Source organism: Macaca thibetana, chromosome 10 (assembly GCF_024542745.1).
Source record: "Macaca thibetana thibetana isolate TM-01 chromosome 10, ASM2454274v1, whole genome shotgun sequence".
NCBI lineage: Eukaryota > Metazoa > Chordata > Mammalia > Primates > Cercopithecidae > Macaca > Macaca thibetana.
The window spans coordinates 37,230,637-37,247,064 of NC_065587.1; the positions used below are offsets into that span (position 1 = coordinate 37,230,637).

General features: G+C 61.0%; 2 protein-coding genes across 3 annotated transcripts in view; both read right to left on the bottom strand.

Moving 5' to 3' along the window:
* The window catches only part of OGFR (opioid growth factor receptor), a 431,648-nt gene that overhangs the window by 165,789 nt on the left and 249,431 nt on the right, over positions 1–16,428 (bottom strand). The window lies entirely within an intron of this gene.
* SLCO4A1 (solute carrier organic anion transporter family member 4A1) overlaps positions 1–16,428 on the bottom strand; it is a 38,575-nt gene that overhangs the window by 18,474 nt on the left and 3,673 nt on the right. For both annotated transcript variants that reach the window (XR_007717061.1, XM_050745082.1), the window contains exons 2-5: positions 4,908–5,772; positions 3,363–3,453; positions 1,619–1,740; positions 966–1,077 (exon numbers count right to left, since the gene is read on the bottom strand). Coding sequence is in view for 1 of the 2 variants with exons in the window: in XM_050745082.1 (XP_050601039.1) it covers positions 966–1,077; positions 1,619–1,740; positions 3,363–3,453; positions 4,908–5,772 (1,190 nt within the window). In the remaining variant the exon portion in view is untranslated. The remainder of the gene's footprint in view (positions 1–965; positions 1,078–1,618; positions 1,741–3,362; positions 3,454–4,907; positions 5,773–16,428) is intronic.

A 16,428-nucleotide genomic window follows, 5' to 3' on the forward strand; every position in this document is an offset into this window, starting at 1 on the left:
GTGACCACACTGAGGGCTACCTGTGCCCAGCGCTGGGGAGAGCCGCGCTGGGGAGAGCCGCGCTGGGGAGAGCCGCGCTGGGGAGAGCCGCGCTGGGGAGAGCCGCGCTGGGGAGAGCCGCGCTGGGGAGAGCCGCGCTGGGGAGAGCCGCGCTGGGGAGAGCCGCGCTGGGGAGAGCCGCGCTGGGGAGAGCCGCGCTGGGGAGAGCCCCCCCGGGGAAGGCATGATCCCCAGGAGAGACCTGGAGGGCCTGGGCCCCTACATTGTCCCTATAGGACCCCACCAGGCCAGGACTCCGTGTTCACCCTAGCAGTGCAGCAAGACAGCAAAGCAAGGCCGGACCACACTCAGCAGAAAGAAGGGAAGGCAGCCAAGGCAGACGACAAAGCAAGCAGCCTTCCCAGAGGGTGAGCAGGACACGCAGGGTGGAGAGGGGAGGTCCTCAGAAACTGAGGGAGGAAGACAGAGGGCAGCATCCTAGAGCCCGGGGAGGGGGGGATGGCCCAAGTGACACCTGACAAAAGGGAACTGGAGCGTGGCGGTCACGGTGAGGGAAGGGTCTCAAGTCGAATGCAGCCTCCGTGGGGACCCCGGGACACACAGGCCATGGGGAGACTTGCTGGTGTGGAAGGGATTTGCTCTGTGGCCATTGGAAGCCAGGCGCAGCCTGTAGGAGCCTCCCTACTGTGAGTGACGGGTCCCCGGGTGCAGGCCGAGGCTCTGGCCCGGCTTGGGGACTCACCCACGGCTCTGCAGCCCTGAGACGGGGTCTGCGGCCTCTGGCCCTGGAGGCTCTAGCTGTTGCTCCTTAATCTCTTGGCCCAGGTCTCAGGGGTTGGTGGGCCACAAGGGAGGTTTGGGGCTTCATCCCCATCATGATCCTGGAAGGGTCTCACCGACTCCCCGAGATGGGGGCCCTTAAAGGGTTTGAGGACACTAGGAACCCTCCTGCCCTCGGTCCTTACAGAGGCAGGTCTCTGATGGTTTTCCCGAAGTCCGGGTTGCTCGCCTTCCCGTGGCTGCCATCCTTCAACTGGTGCATTTCCGCCGCTCTCATGACCGCGTAGCGCTGGGAGCCTGGAAGGGCACAGAGTCAGCTGGGGCTGGGAGCTCCTGGAGGTGGACTTCTGAGGGAGGCTCTGCCCCCACTCCTTTGCCCCTCCCCAGTCTGGGAACGTCATCGTCTGACATCCCTGCAGCCCCAGGGAGGTGGCGCTGGAACAGAAGCCGCATGAAAATGCTCCACAAGCCGGGCTGGAGGTATGGGAGAGCTGGGGCCCCAAGTGCGGCTGGGGGAAGGAAGGGACGGAGGCCCTGCCCCGATTGGGACACAAGCCGGTTCTGTGGCTTGAAGGGGAGAAGCCGCTGTGGCTTGAAGGGGAGAAGCCGCTGGGGCAGAGGGGAGGCCACAGGACAGGCTGGACACACAACCTGCCTCGTGCCACAGCCAGGAGGCATCTCTCCACCCAGATGGGAAGATGCAGATCAAAGACAGAATGAGGGTGTGCCGCAGACTTGACCATGGCGGGGAAAAACAGAGGAAATGGGGTGCCCCCTTCGCGAAGACTAAGGGACAATCCCCCCGATGTGAAGGCCGGGCTGGGGACGGGGAACCCACCTGGCAGCTGCCGAGGGTAACCAAGGATGGGAACGGCGGTGAAGAAGGCAGCAGCCCCGGAGCCCAGGAAGCCGACCCACCAGGCACCGACCCACAGCGGGCTCTCGGTAGTCAGCTCCGTCCTGTGGAAGAGGCAGTGGCACCTGGGTCAGCGTGGAACCCACCTGTGCCCTCCATGGCACACATACTGGGGGGGGGCCCGGCCCCTCCTCCGGGCAGACCTCCAGGGTCTGTCTGCACACTGGTCAACACAGGCCCTGGCGCTGCTGGCCGCAGGTCCTGTCCCTTCCTTGCAGACTAAAGCAAACACCACCTTGGCTTCGCTGTCTAAGACGGATGGCTCCGTGCCTCGGCCCACGCTCCAGGTCTGGAGATGCCACCTGTGGCCTGGTCCTGAGACCACGGTGGGGTTGGGCGCTAGGAGGGGCAGGCTCTCCAGGCAACTGCGGGCCGAGGCATCCCTCCTCACAGCAGAGGGTGACCTATGGGGTTCCCAGGGATGCCCGAGGGCTCAGCTGGAGCTCACCGAGAGCTCCCCACAAAGGGGCTGCTGTGCACGCGGCAATTTGCATATAAGTGCGCTTTCAAATGAAAAGGTGAGTGGAAAAGAATCATGGGCTGAGGCGGCCGTGACGAGCAGGAGAAGCCCACCCAAGCTCTGGGCTTCCAGGGGATGCATCTTCACAGTGAGGAGGAGGTGGGAGGGCAAAAGGCCAGCAAAGGCCGGGAGCAGAGCCGCAGAGACAGAGGACACAGGGAGCGCCAACACCTTGCAAGGCTGCAGCCAGGCGGTACCTGCTTGTTCTAGCAGGGAAACGCTGACACCGCACACAGGGCCAGACCCCGCTCTGCCTCCCCACTTTGTGCAAAGTGGGCCCAGATCCCAGAGCCAGATGGGGCAGAGAGACTGAGAAGCATCCAGACCCAGCACACGAGCCCCAAACCTACCTCCAGGCTCTGCCTAGAACACGCACGATTGACCCCACATTATCAACCCGAGGCCAGAGGGGCTTTTGTAAGAGGCCAGAGTGCTAGAGACCTCCAGGAGAGGCACCATCTGCAGAAAGTCCCAAGGTGCAGCGGTGCCCACACCACGTCACAGTCGACCTTGGAAACTTCACAAGTGCAGGCTGGGCACAGGACGAATGGGGGACCCTGCACCCATAGAGCCCTGACAGGTCAGCAAGGACATGCTTTCTCCTCTCCCTCCCCTTCTCCCTCTGTCTCTGTCACTGTCTTCTCTGTATCTCTCTTTCTCTCTGCATCTCCATCTCTGTGTCTGTCTCTTGGTCTTTCCCTGTCCGTCTTTCCCTCTGTCTCTCTGCTTCTCCCTCCACCCCCACCTTGCTTCCTCCCGCTTACATTTACAGAAACTAGTGTCACACACACAAGATACAAAGAAAGGAAAACAAAAGAATCTCAGTTCCATTAGAGAACTAGTGGCCAGGGCTCGCTGGACTTTGCAAGCGCTTGGGCCTCGGGCACCGTCCGTCTGCCTCGCCCCCTGCCCTGGGGCGGACTCCCAAGGCCCCCAAGATCCCCTGAGTCCAACAGAGCCAAGGCCAGCCTTGACTCCCTCCAGCCCGGGGGCCCATCACCGGCACCACACCTGGCCTGACTCAGAGGGGGCCCTGCTGGCTCTGAACCCCCTTCCAGAGACACGCGGGTCTCTCTAGCACAGGCAGTTTGGTGGGCTCCCGTGGGTGTGGCCCCGCGGCAGGCAGCAGGGTGCGTGGCCACTCACCGTCGGCCCACTTCCGTGTAGATGTTCAGCAGGGCACCTCCGATCAGGTAGCCAGCAGCGGGGCCCAGGATGGCTGCGGTGTAGAAGATGGCTGCAAGACACGCAGAGTCGTCAGGGCCGCTGCGCACCACCCCGGGGCTGCAGAGGGCCGTGTGGGGCTCCGTGCCTGAGAGAAGCCCTGCACCCGCCGTTGTGCATCTCCGGCCCACTCCCCTCGTGGGCCTCAAGTTAGGCAAGTCCGTGCAGCCACCACTGGGCCTGACGTGGGTCAGCGTCAGCTTTAAAAAACCTCCTCAAAGCCAAGCGCACTGCCGTCTTTCCCTTACAATAGGGCAAAGGTCCTCGAAGCCCGGTTTGGCAGGACGTCTAAGTAGCCGCACAGACCAACCCTGGCAGGAATTAGGGACCCAGGGTGGGGAAAGGGACCAGAGACGCCTGAGCCCCTCCGCCCAGCCACGCTCATGCCCCCGTAGGCTGGGATTTGGAAGGGTCAGGGTGGTGGGACGACCCTCACTGGAGTGAGGTGATCAACGCCTGCCTTGGTTCTTGGGATGAGCAGAGCTCAAAGAGGACATGAGGAGGCTGAGGTCACTGCAGAGTCTGGCTGGGGCCAGCTGCTCCCCTTGACCTTCCCTATGATGCCCTACCCAGGAGAGGAAAGCCAGGCGCAGGGGACACCGAGAAGTGGGGTCGGGCGGGCCATGCACAGGGTCAAATTGTCCCTGTTGGACAGGCCATGGGGCTTCCCTATGCCTCAACAAATAGGAGCCAGAAGCCAGTGAGGGGCCCAGGGCTGCCCCAGGGCAGTGAGCTCAGCTGCCTGGCATAGGGTTGTGACACAGATCTTTACTCTCAGGCGGCTGTGAAGCAGCCATGAGCTGCTTCGTGTTACTTTTCCCCTCAAAGTTCTGACTCTCCGGAGTTGCTCGGTCTCTTCCGCACCCCTGTGTGGCTGCCAGAGCAGACATGGCGCTTACGGGGAGGCATGGGTGTGGCCTCTGGGCTCTGTCCCTCCAGTGTGTGGCTGATGGCGCCAATACGGTGCTTCCAGGGAGACATGGGTGTGGTCTCAGGGCTCTGTCCCTCGTCACTTATCCCACATGAAACTCCTTCCCAGGCAAGTGCCAGGTTCCCAGCTGAAGCATGAGGTCTGCCACCTTTGGACCTGGTGCCACCCAGCGCCTGGTGACTGTGCCCCATTCCAGCACACCCATCATGGGGGTGGCTCAAAGCCCTGCCTGCCTTGTCTCAAGAGTCTCCTGGCAAGGTGGGCTGGACACCACACAGGGGTTGCACTGAGACTCCTGGGCACAGCGGCCTGGAGCCCTGAGCAGGGTCCGAATGAGAAAGCCGGAGTCCCTTATGTCAGCTTTGGGCCTCAGGCCTGACTCCCCTCCCCTACCGCCTCTCGAAGCAGCCCCGGGGCCATGCAGACAAGGGGAACACGAAGGCAGGGGGTGGGGCTGGCTCCGCCGGTCGCCCTCACTCCTGCAACACTACCCTCGGCCCTCCCTGCCCCGTGCCAACCCCCCCGGCCCCACTCACCAATGTAGACGGGCGAGTAACTGGACTTGACATTCTCATCCAGGTAGGTTACGCCCAGCGTGTAGAGGGGGGTGGCGCCCATGCCATGCAGGAACTGGCCCAGCATGAAGACCAGCTGGTAGCGGTACAGGCCCGAGGTACGGTCCGCACACGCCACGCTGGGGTTGGCAGGGCACGTCCTGACGCCCGTGTCCGCCTCCACCTCGTAGCGGCCAGCTGTGAAGTGGGGCAGGGCGAACACCAGCGACCCCGTGCCCATGACCAGCACGCCCCAGCCCAGCCAGCGTGGCTTGTGCCCTGAGCCCCCGAAGTAGCTCACGAAGGTGAGGCAGAGGCAGGCGGCGATGTCGTAGGAGCTGGCGATGAGCCCGCTCTGGTAGCTGTGCAGGTCATAGCGACGCTCCAGGGAGGTGATGACCGTGTTGATGAAGCCATTCACGGTCATCCCCTGCAGGAATGCGGCCGCGCACAGGAAGAACAGGATGCCCTTGGGCGTATTGAGGACCTGCAGGCACGGGGGTGCGAAGGCCCACCAGCCGCACGCCACGCTCTGCCCGGCCGAGACGTACCGCACCTCGTGGGTCCCCCGGGCGCCACGCTTCTCGGCCCAGGGCTGGCAGAGGGGCTGTTTGCTGGTGTCCAGGGGACTATGGGCAGCGGAGCGCAGGGAGCCGGGGCTCAGGGGCGTGCTGTGGTCAAGCCCGTTTTCCATGGCTGAATTGGGGCCGGGAAAGGTGAGCGGCTTGTCCCCCAGCGGGTGCAGGGGCATCTCCGCGCCTCCGCCTGGTGACCTCGAGGCTTCAGCCACACAGTGTGAGTGGCCTCCGTGGGAGTGGCCAAGTGGTATCCAAGGGGCTGGTGTGTCCTGTGAGAAGAATGTCTGGTTAGCGAGCTCACGTCTCTCCACGGATACAGCACGACCAGGCGGGAACATTCCAGCACACCCATCATGGGGGTGGCTCAAAGCTCTGCCTGCCTTGTCTCAAGAGTCTCCCAAATCCAGGGTGGCGTCTGGCCAAACCCACACTCAGGCACTGTCTCCCAGCCGCAGTTCCGCTGTGGGAAGTGGGGGCTGTGCCCGGCCTACTCACAGGGACTCGGTTCCTGCCCTTTCTAGAACCGTTGGAAGGAAAGCTGCCGCTTCAGCAGTGTGGCGTCGGGGCTGTGAAGAAGGCAGGGCCCACCGAGATGGGGCCACACAGTGGAGAGTGGAGCTGAGACGCGGAGGCCGAGTCAGACACTGGGGTCCCAGGTCACCCCGCCCTGCCCCCTCTCGTGTCAGCCATGTCCCCTGCCATTTGCAGCCGAGTGGCCCCGATGGATTCCACAGGGGGTCTCCACGTTGGTCCTGGAGCCTGACCTTGTTCATCCTTAAATTCATGCCCTGGCAGCTTTCTGTACCCTTTGGCGTGAGAAAGGAGCTCCTCTTGATGCAGTTTGGGAGGTGCAGGAATGAGCTGGAAACGGCCTCCCAGGCCACGTGTCCCCCAGCACTGGAGACGCCCCTGGCCGCCAAGTTCTGGCCGGTGCTGGGTTGGCCTTGGTCTGCGGCAGCTGGTATCGCTGCCTGTGGCTAACAGGAGCTGCAATCGGCAGCCATGTGAACCAGTTACCAGGAAAATGTGCCCACGCGCCACCTTCCTTCTGAACCCTGCACTGCCCCTGCCCCGTTGCTCTCACCAGCCCCGTTTCCCATCATCCCGAGGCTCCGCAGGGCGCCTCCTCACTCCCCACAACAATTCCCGGATAAACAGGTCCCCACCACTGCCCAAGGCCTTCTGGGAAACCCAGGTGGCTGCATCCTCTCTGCATCTTAAGGGGTTTCCCCACCAGAAATAAACCGGCAAATAAACAGGGCTGCTGTGATGTGGAACACCGGTGCTGCCCCCACCCTCAGAGGGTCCTTCCCGGGATGCTGTGATACGGAACACCTGTGCTGCCCCCACCCTGGGAGGGTCCTTCCGGGGATGCTGTGATACGGAACACCTGTGCTCCCCCGGCCTGGGCGGGTTCTTCCCGGGGATGCTGTGATACGGAACACCTGTGCTGCCCCCCGCCCTGGGAGGGTCCTTCCCGGGGATGCTGTGATACGGAACACCTGTGCTGTCCCCGGCCCTGGGAGGGTCCTTCCCGGGGATGCTGTGATACGGAACACCTGTGCTGCCCCCGCCCTGGGAGGGTCCTTCCCGGGGATGCTGTGATACGGAACACCTGTGCTGTCCCCGGCCCTGGGAGGGTGCTGTGATACGGAACACCTGTGCTGCCCCCGCCCTGGGAGGGTCCTTCCCGGGGATGCTGTGATACGGAACACCTGTGCTGCCCCCCGCCCTGGGAGGGTCCTTCCCGGGGATGCTGTGATACGGAACACCTGTGCTGCCCCCCGCCCTGGGAGGGTCCTTCCCGGGGATGCTGTGATACGGAACACCTGTGCTGCCCCCCGCCCTGGGAGGGTCCTTCCCGGGGATGCTGTGATACGGAACACCTGTGCTGCCCCCGCCCTGGGAGGGTCCTTCCCGGGGATGCTGTGATACGGAACACCTGTGCTGCCCCCCCGCCCTGGGAGGGTCCTTCCCGGGGATGCTGTGATACGGAACACCTGTGCTGCCCCCCGCCCTGGGAGGGTCCTTCCCGGGGATGCTGTGATACGGAACACCTGTGCTGCCCCCCGCCCTGGGAGGGTCCTTCCCGGGGATGCTGTGATACGGAACACCTGTGCTGCCCCCCGCCCTGGGAGGGTCCTTCCCGGGGATACTGTGATACGGAACACCTGTGCTGCCCCCGCCCTGGGAGGGTCTTTCCTGCAGACCTCAAGGTGCTTGCCATCTGGGGCACCTCCTGTTATGGCTGAATTGTGACCCCCAAAAGAAGCTGTCTTGGAGCCCTAACCCCCAGTACCTCCGAATGGGACAGTTTTTGAAACTCAGACCTTTAAAGAGGCGACTAAGGTTAAACAGAGACATTGGGTGGGCCCTGATCCAATGTGACCGGTGTCCATATTAGAAAGGGGATGTGAACGCCCACGCAGGGAGGGAGAACGCCACGTGGATGTGAAGACCACTCCCCTGCCCGGGAGGGAGGCCGGGAGCAGCTCCTTTCCCCGAAGGCTCCGAGGGCCGGCCTTGCGGACACCATGATCCCTGATTTCCGGTCCTCAGCAGTAAGACAGGGCCTGTTTCTGTCGTCTAAGTCCACAGTCTGGGTCTTTTGTCTTCACTGCGGAGCTGGGGTGGGGTGGGCAGTGGCGTGTCCATATTGGGCCACATTGTATCACATTCAACAGGGACCTGGTGCTTCCGGAGGCTTCTTCAGTCCATGAAACATCGCACCCCGGGAGGCTCCAAAACACAAAGCATGAGAAATGCTGCCCACTGACGTCAGGCTGAGGCTGGGGCCACCTCAGCCGTGCTCGGGGCTCTGCAGAGTTCAAAGCCTCAAGTATTCGGCCATGGGGTCTCCTTCCAGCCACAGCTGGCGATGTGCAGAGATGCATGGAGACGCAGGGACAGCGAGCAGTCCCATGGGGACCTGGGCTAGGTGCTGTCCCAGGATCCTCCTGGCAGCTCCTTACAGAGTCTGTTTGCTGGGCCTGCGCTGGGACTGGGGTGGGTGGACCAGTGCCCCCCACGTTCCCCAGGCAGTCATGTTCACCTGGAACCTGACTGAGCGCGTGACCTTATGTGGAAAAAGCGTCTTTGCAGATGTGATGAGTGACCTGAGAAGAGATCATCCTGGGAACAGGGTGGGCCCTAAACCTGGTGGCAGGTGCATTTAGAGGAGAAGATGACACAGAGAAGGCCACCTGCAGAAGAGACAGAGACAGGCATGGCGCTCCCAGGACCACCTGGAGCCCCGGGAGCCATCAGGGCAGGAAGGACCCTCCTCAGAGCCCCGGGGGGAGCACAGCCCGTGTGGATTTCGGGTTCCTGGCCTCTGGAGCTGGGGGAATAAAATTCTATGTTTTCAGCCTCTTGGTGTGTGGTCATTTCTTGCAGCAGCCCCCACGGAGGCAAACAGGTGCCACATGTGCCCCCAATTTGGGAGATGACAGAGACCTGGGGAGGGCCCAGAGAGATGACCCTGGGGTTGAGGCAGAGTTAGAGCTTAACAGACACACAAACTGTAAGGTGAGCGTGGTGGGTGGGAGCGGAGGCACAGCCGCTGATCCACCGTGGGGGTGGAAGGGGACACAGGGGTATCAGTGAGAACCAGCCCTGGGACAGGCCTACGCTGACAGACACTGCAGCATTTGGGGATGACAAATTGCTGACTTTTTTTGTTTTTTGTTTTGTTTTTTAAATAAAGGGGTGACTTCATCTGTGAGGGCAGATAAACGGGCCCAGCATGGTCAGGCTGCGAGCAGGCCGTGGGATCTCCCCCAGGTGGAGGCAAGGCTTGTTTTACATCTGGAGAGATCTGGCAGCACCAGCACCCCTTCCCCAAGGCCACACGGATCTCAGAATTGAGCCCCCAAAGCTGGGCTCTGGCTCCTCTCCCCACGTCCTCCACCAAAGCGCGGTCCCCACACAGCTCCTATGTGGAATCGGCGGTCTCACCTCTCAGTGAATGGATGCCCCAGCCCCAGGCTCCTTGGACAAATGCAGGCAGCTGCTGTAAAGAATCCCGCTGGGTGGTGGGGTGCTGACACCCGCTGTGCACACTGAGCGCCAGCTGTGTACCAGGCACTGTCCCAGGCCTCAGAGTAGGGGAAGAAGGCGCGGGGGGGTCAGTCGTTTGCTCAAGGCCACACAGCCCGCCGGTGGCAATGAGGATGCAGCCCCCGCAGTCTGGCTCCAGAGCTGACAGTCTGCTTCACAGCTGCCTTCTGACACCTATTGAAAGAGCCATGCACACTCGTGTGGCACTCATGTGCGTCCGCTGTTGATCTTGGATGCTGCTGTGAGACTGTTTGAGGCCGAATTTGGAGGCCTCGGACAGCAGAGATTCCACAGCAGTCATTCCTGAGGCCTGCTCCCTGGGTGCCTGAGGCCACACCCGGGGTTTTATTTACAGTGCCAATACCTATGCATGAGCTGGCAGGCCAGGCTGGTTTGGGGCCTGCTGTGTCAGAAAGGGAGTGTGCGTGGAAGGAAGCAGAGACTTTTGTACTGTAAGAGCAATGCTCCACACCTCCCCGAGGGGCAGAGAGCCACCCACTGCCACCCACAAGCCACAGGCTTGCCACTGAAGCGAGCTGTCGCAAGGATGACGTCCCAGGAGCATTTTTAACACAAGAACTCGAATGCCAGGAGTCGAGTGGAAAAGACGAGGAGCAACAGCCCCGGGGTGGGACTGGTGAGGAGGGGCCACGGCTCCACCGCTCAGCAGCCCGGAGGATCTCCACCGGCCGCTGAAACAGAAAGCAACCTCAGAGACCCGGAGTAGTACAGGCCAGGCTCAGAGCTACCCAGACTCCCCAGGCAGCATCTGGGCGTGTTTCCCTCGCGTCGTTTCTCTTACTGCACGCACACAGAGCCAAGAAGTACCCTGAGGGCTGCCTGGAGGTCAAGGTCCACACACACGCACACACATGCACATGCAGACACATAAATAGCAGAAACTTGACCTCATTTCCGGGCTGGGCCAGAACATCAAGGGAAGGAGCCTCAACGGGGCCAAGGAAGGAACAGCCTGACGTGGGCAAGGGAGAGCTCAGACAGAGGTGCCACCTGGCTGCAAATGCTGGGACAGGGGTGGCGGGCTGGGGCGGGTCGGATTTACCAGCACTTCTGCAAAGGATCTGATGAGGTCCTGGGATGCTCAGTGGTGGGCAAACCCATGTAAACCATTGCGGACCAAGACACTGACTGTCGTGAAACACCCACTCAACGCCCGGATACTGGGTTTGCCTTGTACACTCATTGTGTTCAGCCCTGGCCTCAGGACCAGACGCTGGGGTCAAAGCAGGTAAGGGGGAGGTTCCCGTCTACACAGCTTTGAGAGGAAGCCAGATTGCTAAGCTTCGTGATCAGCAATGGCCACAGAGAAACAGAAGGACTTCCTTCTTGAAAATGAAAGCCGCAACTGAGAAAGAACAGGTAGTTGCAGGGGTCCAAACAGCTCCAAGCTGAAGGCTGTTTTACCTGAATTAAAAGCTCTGACATAAATATGTAAAGCTCAGTCGAAAGTCACCTATTAAATTAAATTTAAATCAGCAAATTTAAAATCCTATTTTAAATATTAGCCATATGGCTTCTAGCAGATGCCCATCAGACAGCTGCACACGATGAGAATTACGCGGCAGCACTCAGCTCACCAGCTGTGCACCTCCAGGGGCTTCCGTTGGGGCCTGGTTCTGACGTCTTTCTGAGATCCAGCAGCGACCTGGCTTCGGGCCAGCTTCCCCTTATCTGAATCTGTACTTGCCCTCACGCAAGTGGCACGCGTGTGACAGTACCCATTCCATCTTCGTCATGCCCTGTACTTGCCCTCACGCAAGCGGCACGCGTGTGACAGGACCCATTCCATCTTCGTCATGCCCTGTACTTGCCCTCACGCAAGCGGCACGCGTGTGACAGGACCCATTCCATCTTCGTCATGCCCAAGAGTTTCAGCTCTGGGTTCTCTTCTGAAGCTGAAAATCTCTGGGAGGCCGTTTCCCCCTTCAACAGTGGCGTCTAGATTGGAAAGGGGAGGGTGGGCGTTCCATGACTCAGGGGCTAAAGGACAACAGAAGCAAATATAAAAGCTGGCTCTGATGGGGCATCTGCCTGGCTCGGGCCGTCACCAGGAGACGGGTGGGTTGCTGAGTGACACAGGGCAGGCGACACTCCTGAACTCTCAGGGTGATGAGGACAGTCCCACGTTCATGCATTTTCCAAAGGAAGTTTCTGGGATTGTACCAAGACCTCACGTGGATATGTCTTAAGCACTAGAATTTACTTAGCGTGCCGTTCTGAGCTGGTGAGCCAGAGGGATGAGAACTCTGCCTGGAGAAGTGGGTGCCCAACATGTGTGTCAATGCTTGGCCTGGACCTGAAGGAGTCCTTGCTGAATATGCTGTGCAGGACTCACAGTTCAGGGCTAGCGTTTGGCACGAAAACCAGCCCAACGTGGGACATGAAAGCATCTCAGCCGCAGCAGCCGAGTCCAGTGATGTGGACAGCCAGCCAGACGCATGCTTGGTGGAGGCAGCCCGCGGCCCCGTCCTGGTCTCAGTCATCAGTTCCCTCAAGGACAGTGCTGCTGGGGCCCATGAGGACCATCCAGGCCACTCACATGTGGCTTTCCTTCTAGGATCTGCTAGCTTCTGAGATGGCCAAGGCAGATAAGCTCATGGCTCAGTGAGAAGGTGAACGTCACCTCTGTGTTCGCTGCTAATGGTGCCTGGAGTAAGGCTGTCTGGTCCGCGTTAAGGCGGGCAGCTCGGCGGCCCACACCTTTGGTTTCTTGGTCTCAGGCCCATTGTGGATAAGCTGGTGTGGGGTGGGGCAAGGGAGTTTCAGGAGCTGGAAGGGCCTCATGGCAGCCCCATGTAGAGGCCGCCTGGCCCCTGGCCTGGCCCCTAGACCGGCCCCGCCAAGGGGAACAGGACATTGCAGCTGGGCTCAGGGAAGCAGGGAGGCCTGTCCTTTTGATTCTTCTTTCTGGCACCCTGCGTGTGCCTCTGTGTGCCTGCGTGTGCCTCTGTGTGCCTGCGTGTGCCTGTGTGTGCCTGCGTGTGCCTGTGTGTGCCTGTGTGTGCCTGCGTGTGCCTGTGTGTGCACGGCTGCGTAGGTGCGTGTGCCTGTGTGTGCCTGCGTGTGCCTGCGTGTGCCTGTGTGTGCCTGTGTGTGCACGGCTGCGTAGGTGCGTGTGCCTGTGTGTGCCTGCGTGTGCCTGCGTGTGCCTGTGTGTGCCTGTGTGTGCACGGCTGCGTAGGTGCGTGTACACAGGCACATGTGCCTACAGTTTCTTTCCACTTGGAATTGGTTTTGAGAAAAAGGTGCGTTAGCTTCCCAAGCTGGTCCCTGCACCAGTGAGGGATGGAGCCTCATCCTCATCCCAGAGCCACACCCTCAGCTTCAGCGGCCTCTTCTGATGCATGGACACAGCCCCCACTACGGGGCTGGGGAGGGAGCTGCAGGCAGCCTTGACCCCAGACCAAATTCAAAGGACCTGCCTCTTCCAAAGGCCTCCTTCCAAGGGCCACGGGGACCTCATGACTGTCCTCTCATCCCAAGCTGGCTGCATGGGTGGGCTGGTGTATAGGCAGATGAGACTGCACCGCTGATGGGGCCAGGCACAGGTGAACCCCAGTGCTGCAGATGAGGAGTTTGCAGGTGGGGTGATGGTGAGAGGCAGTTGTGGAAGGCCGGGCAGTGGCAGCCAGGTGGCAGAGGAGGGAGTGGGAGACCCGGGGCAGGGATGGGTCAGCCATGGAGTGCAGGAGACTGCACCTGTGGGAAGGACAGGCCAGCGGCCAGCCCCCAGGCCGCTCTGGCTCCTGTCAGCCTCCCAGCTCCAGTCCACTGTCATCCTCATCTGAACACCCTGACTGCATCTAACACCAGGGCATCTGCTTCCTGTCTTCTGCGGTGCCCACTCTACAGCCTCTGATGCCATGTGCGATGGTCTCAGGGTCAGGGCCAAGAGCACTGTAATGGTGAATTTCGTGTGTCAACCTGAGTGGGCCCTGGGTGCCCAGACATTTGGCCCGGCATCGTTCTGGGTGTGCTGTGAGTGTTTCCAGGTGAGATTAGCATGTGAAGGGATGGTCCTGCACAGGGTGGTGGGCCTCATCCAATCAGGTGGGGGCCTACAAAGAGCCAAAGGCTGACTGAGAAGGCCTCCTCCGGTGACTGCTGCAGCTGGGACCTTGGTCTTTTCCTGCCTTTGGGCTTGGACTGAAATGCCAGCTCTTCTTGGATCTCCAGCCTTCAGGCTGGAACCTGCAGCAGTGTTTCTCCAGTTCTTGGGCCTTCAGACTCAGACTGGACCGAAACCATCAGCTCTCCTGGGCCTTCAGTTTGCCAATGACAGGTCTCGGGACTCCCCATTCCATAAGTGCGTGAGGCAGGTCTTCAGGATAAATCTCTTTCCACCTATCCTGTTGGTTGTGTTTCTGTGGATAACTCAGATGAATACAAGCCAGTCCTTCCATGCTTTGGCACCCGCTTCCTAACGCCTGCTGTGCGGGAAACCTGGGCTTCAGGGACTCCCAGGACACCGTCGCACCCGTGAGGAGCCCAGCGGCAGTCACTCGAGAGCAGGGCGCGAAAGCTGCCCGTGGCTGCGAATCAGAACCACCTGGGCTGCAGAGACCGGCGGGGACAAGAGGCATGGAACCTGGAGTCAACTCCAGGCACCATCCAAGGCCCTGGGAGCCGGGCTTCGGGAGGAAGTTCTGACAGAACACCACCGCCGTTGCCGTCCCAGAACCTTCTGGAGGCCTGAACCAGCTGAGCTCTCCTGTGCACACACAGTCACTGAAATCTGCCCCATCAAGGGAGGAGGGTCCATCACCTCCACGGAGTAGGGCCCTCTCCCATGGCCTTGTACTCCTGACGGCTGCTCCAGAATGAGGGACAAGGTCTCCCCCGGGGCTCTAGCCACACGGCTCCCACGCAGCCGGCAGGTGGGAAGGAGCCCCTGGAAGCAGAGCCTGCCCGTGTGCCCAGGCCCGGAACCCTGACTGGTGGCCCTGCCTGCAAGCCACTCCAGGCCCCCTGTGGCTTCCCCACCCTGGGACACCCACTCACCTCTGGGCCTGTCCTTTCCCTGCCACCCTGATGCCTCCATCCATGGGAGAACATCTGAGGCCGGAGGAAGCCGAGTGGAGCCTTAGGTGGCTCTCAGCCCGAAAGAAACACAAACCACCCCGCCCTGTGCATCGAGAGAGCCAGCTGCCCTTTCCCTGGGAGTTTAGCCCCCTCAGGCCCTGTCCCTGCTCTAACCCACAACAACACCGCAGGGGAGGAAGGGGAAAGTAGCTGCCAGAGGCCTTGGCAGCCAGGGCGTGAATTAGGCCAAGGCGATCAGCCGGGGGATAATGTGTCCCTGGAGCCTCCGGCCGAGGGCAGGCCTGGGGAGGGTGTACGCATGCGTGTGCACCTGTGTATGTGTCTGTGCCCGCGCTTTTAGGAGGAGGCCATGGGGGCCAGAGTTCTCTTCCAATTTCCTCATGCTGTCCTGGTCAGTCAGCTGCATCCCCGGAATAAGAGGTCGACTTCTCTGCTAGGGTCTTTTAGAGGTGAATCCAGCTGACCTCTGCCTCCCCTCCTCTCAAGCCAGGACTTCGGGAGGAAGTCCTGTGAGGAGCCAGTGGCCACGTGTGGGTACTTGACACAGCCTGGCTTGTGGGAACTGGGGTGCCAGTGTATCCCCATGTGCGGGCAGCTGACACAGCCCAGCCTGTGTCACTTCTAAAAGCCTACCTACTTCCCCAGGCCCCATCCACTTACTTCCCAGTCTGGCTCTCTGCAAAGCGCTCTCAGTGCAGCATGTGGAAAGGACACAGCATCTCTGAGAGACGTATTTTAAGCCTGCCAGACCCTGGGCCTGACCTGCCTGACTTACTGTGGCCCAGCAAATATTCCCAGGGAGGCCTGGAGCTGGGCTGGGTGGGTAGCACCCCCTCCACATTAGGGGATGTCTCAGGCCCGGCTTCCAGGACCCACTCAGAATTTGGAGGCCAGGCAGGGCCACAGGGTCTCAGTTCTCCTTTCTCTTCAGATTCCAGCCCAGGCACTACCTGACAAAGCCGAGTCCCTCCTCCTGGCACCTGACGGCTCTGAGGCTGCCCTGAGCGCCTGCCTGCTCCCCACACCATCCTCAGCCACCTCCCCTGCCACACCAGCCCCCTGTGACACCTGGGACTCTCTCCTCTGTCTCCAAACTCACACTGGGGTCTCCTCCTCAAGCTGGGTGAATGAATGAAGGGAGCTTTCACTTCTTTAGGTTGAGGCACAGACTCTGGCAGCAGCATCTGGGGGCCTCAGCTGTGCCTGGTGCACCCCAATTTGCATACCTGGTGACCTCGCATAGGCGAGCAGGCAGGAAGCCATTGCTTTGCATGGGGCCGACAATGAAGGACTGTCTGAGTGAGAGGGAGCCGGGGCGCAGCAGCAGGGCGGGCCCAGACAGACCCGTCCCTCAACCTGAAGGTCCCTGCTTGCACCCAGTCTCCGCCCACTGAACCTGGGTGTGCAGGTTTACTCTTCCTTCCGACTCATCATCCCATCCATGGAACTAAAAGCTTCCTGCCATGTGAGGGCATGTTTGAGAAGAAGAGAGAGGCTGGCTCCAAGCCACGCAGGTCATGGGCGGGGGCATGGGGGAGGCGGCGCTCTCTGCCTCAGTTTCCCCCATAACAGAGACATTATGAGAACGGGAATGAGCCACTGAGCGTCCTACTCAAAGTGGGCCCAGTCAGCACTGGAGTTCATGGGAAACAGACTCAGAATGGAGATCCATCCTGTCCGGCCCCGGAGCCCCGCAGGCCCTGCCTGCCGCAGATGTGCACAGCTGCCCTGGCCTCCTCAGCCTCCTTCCATGGCTGCAGTGGAAGTGGCTTGCCTTGCCCATGCTCAGGACCCCCACCGTG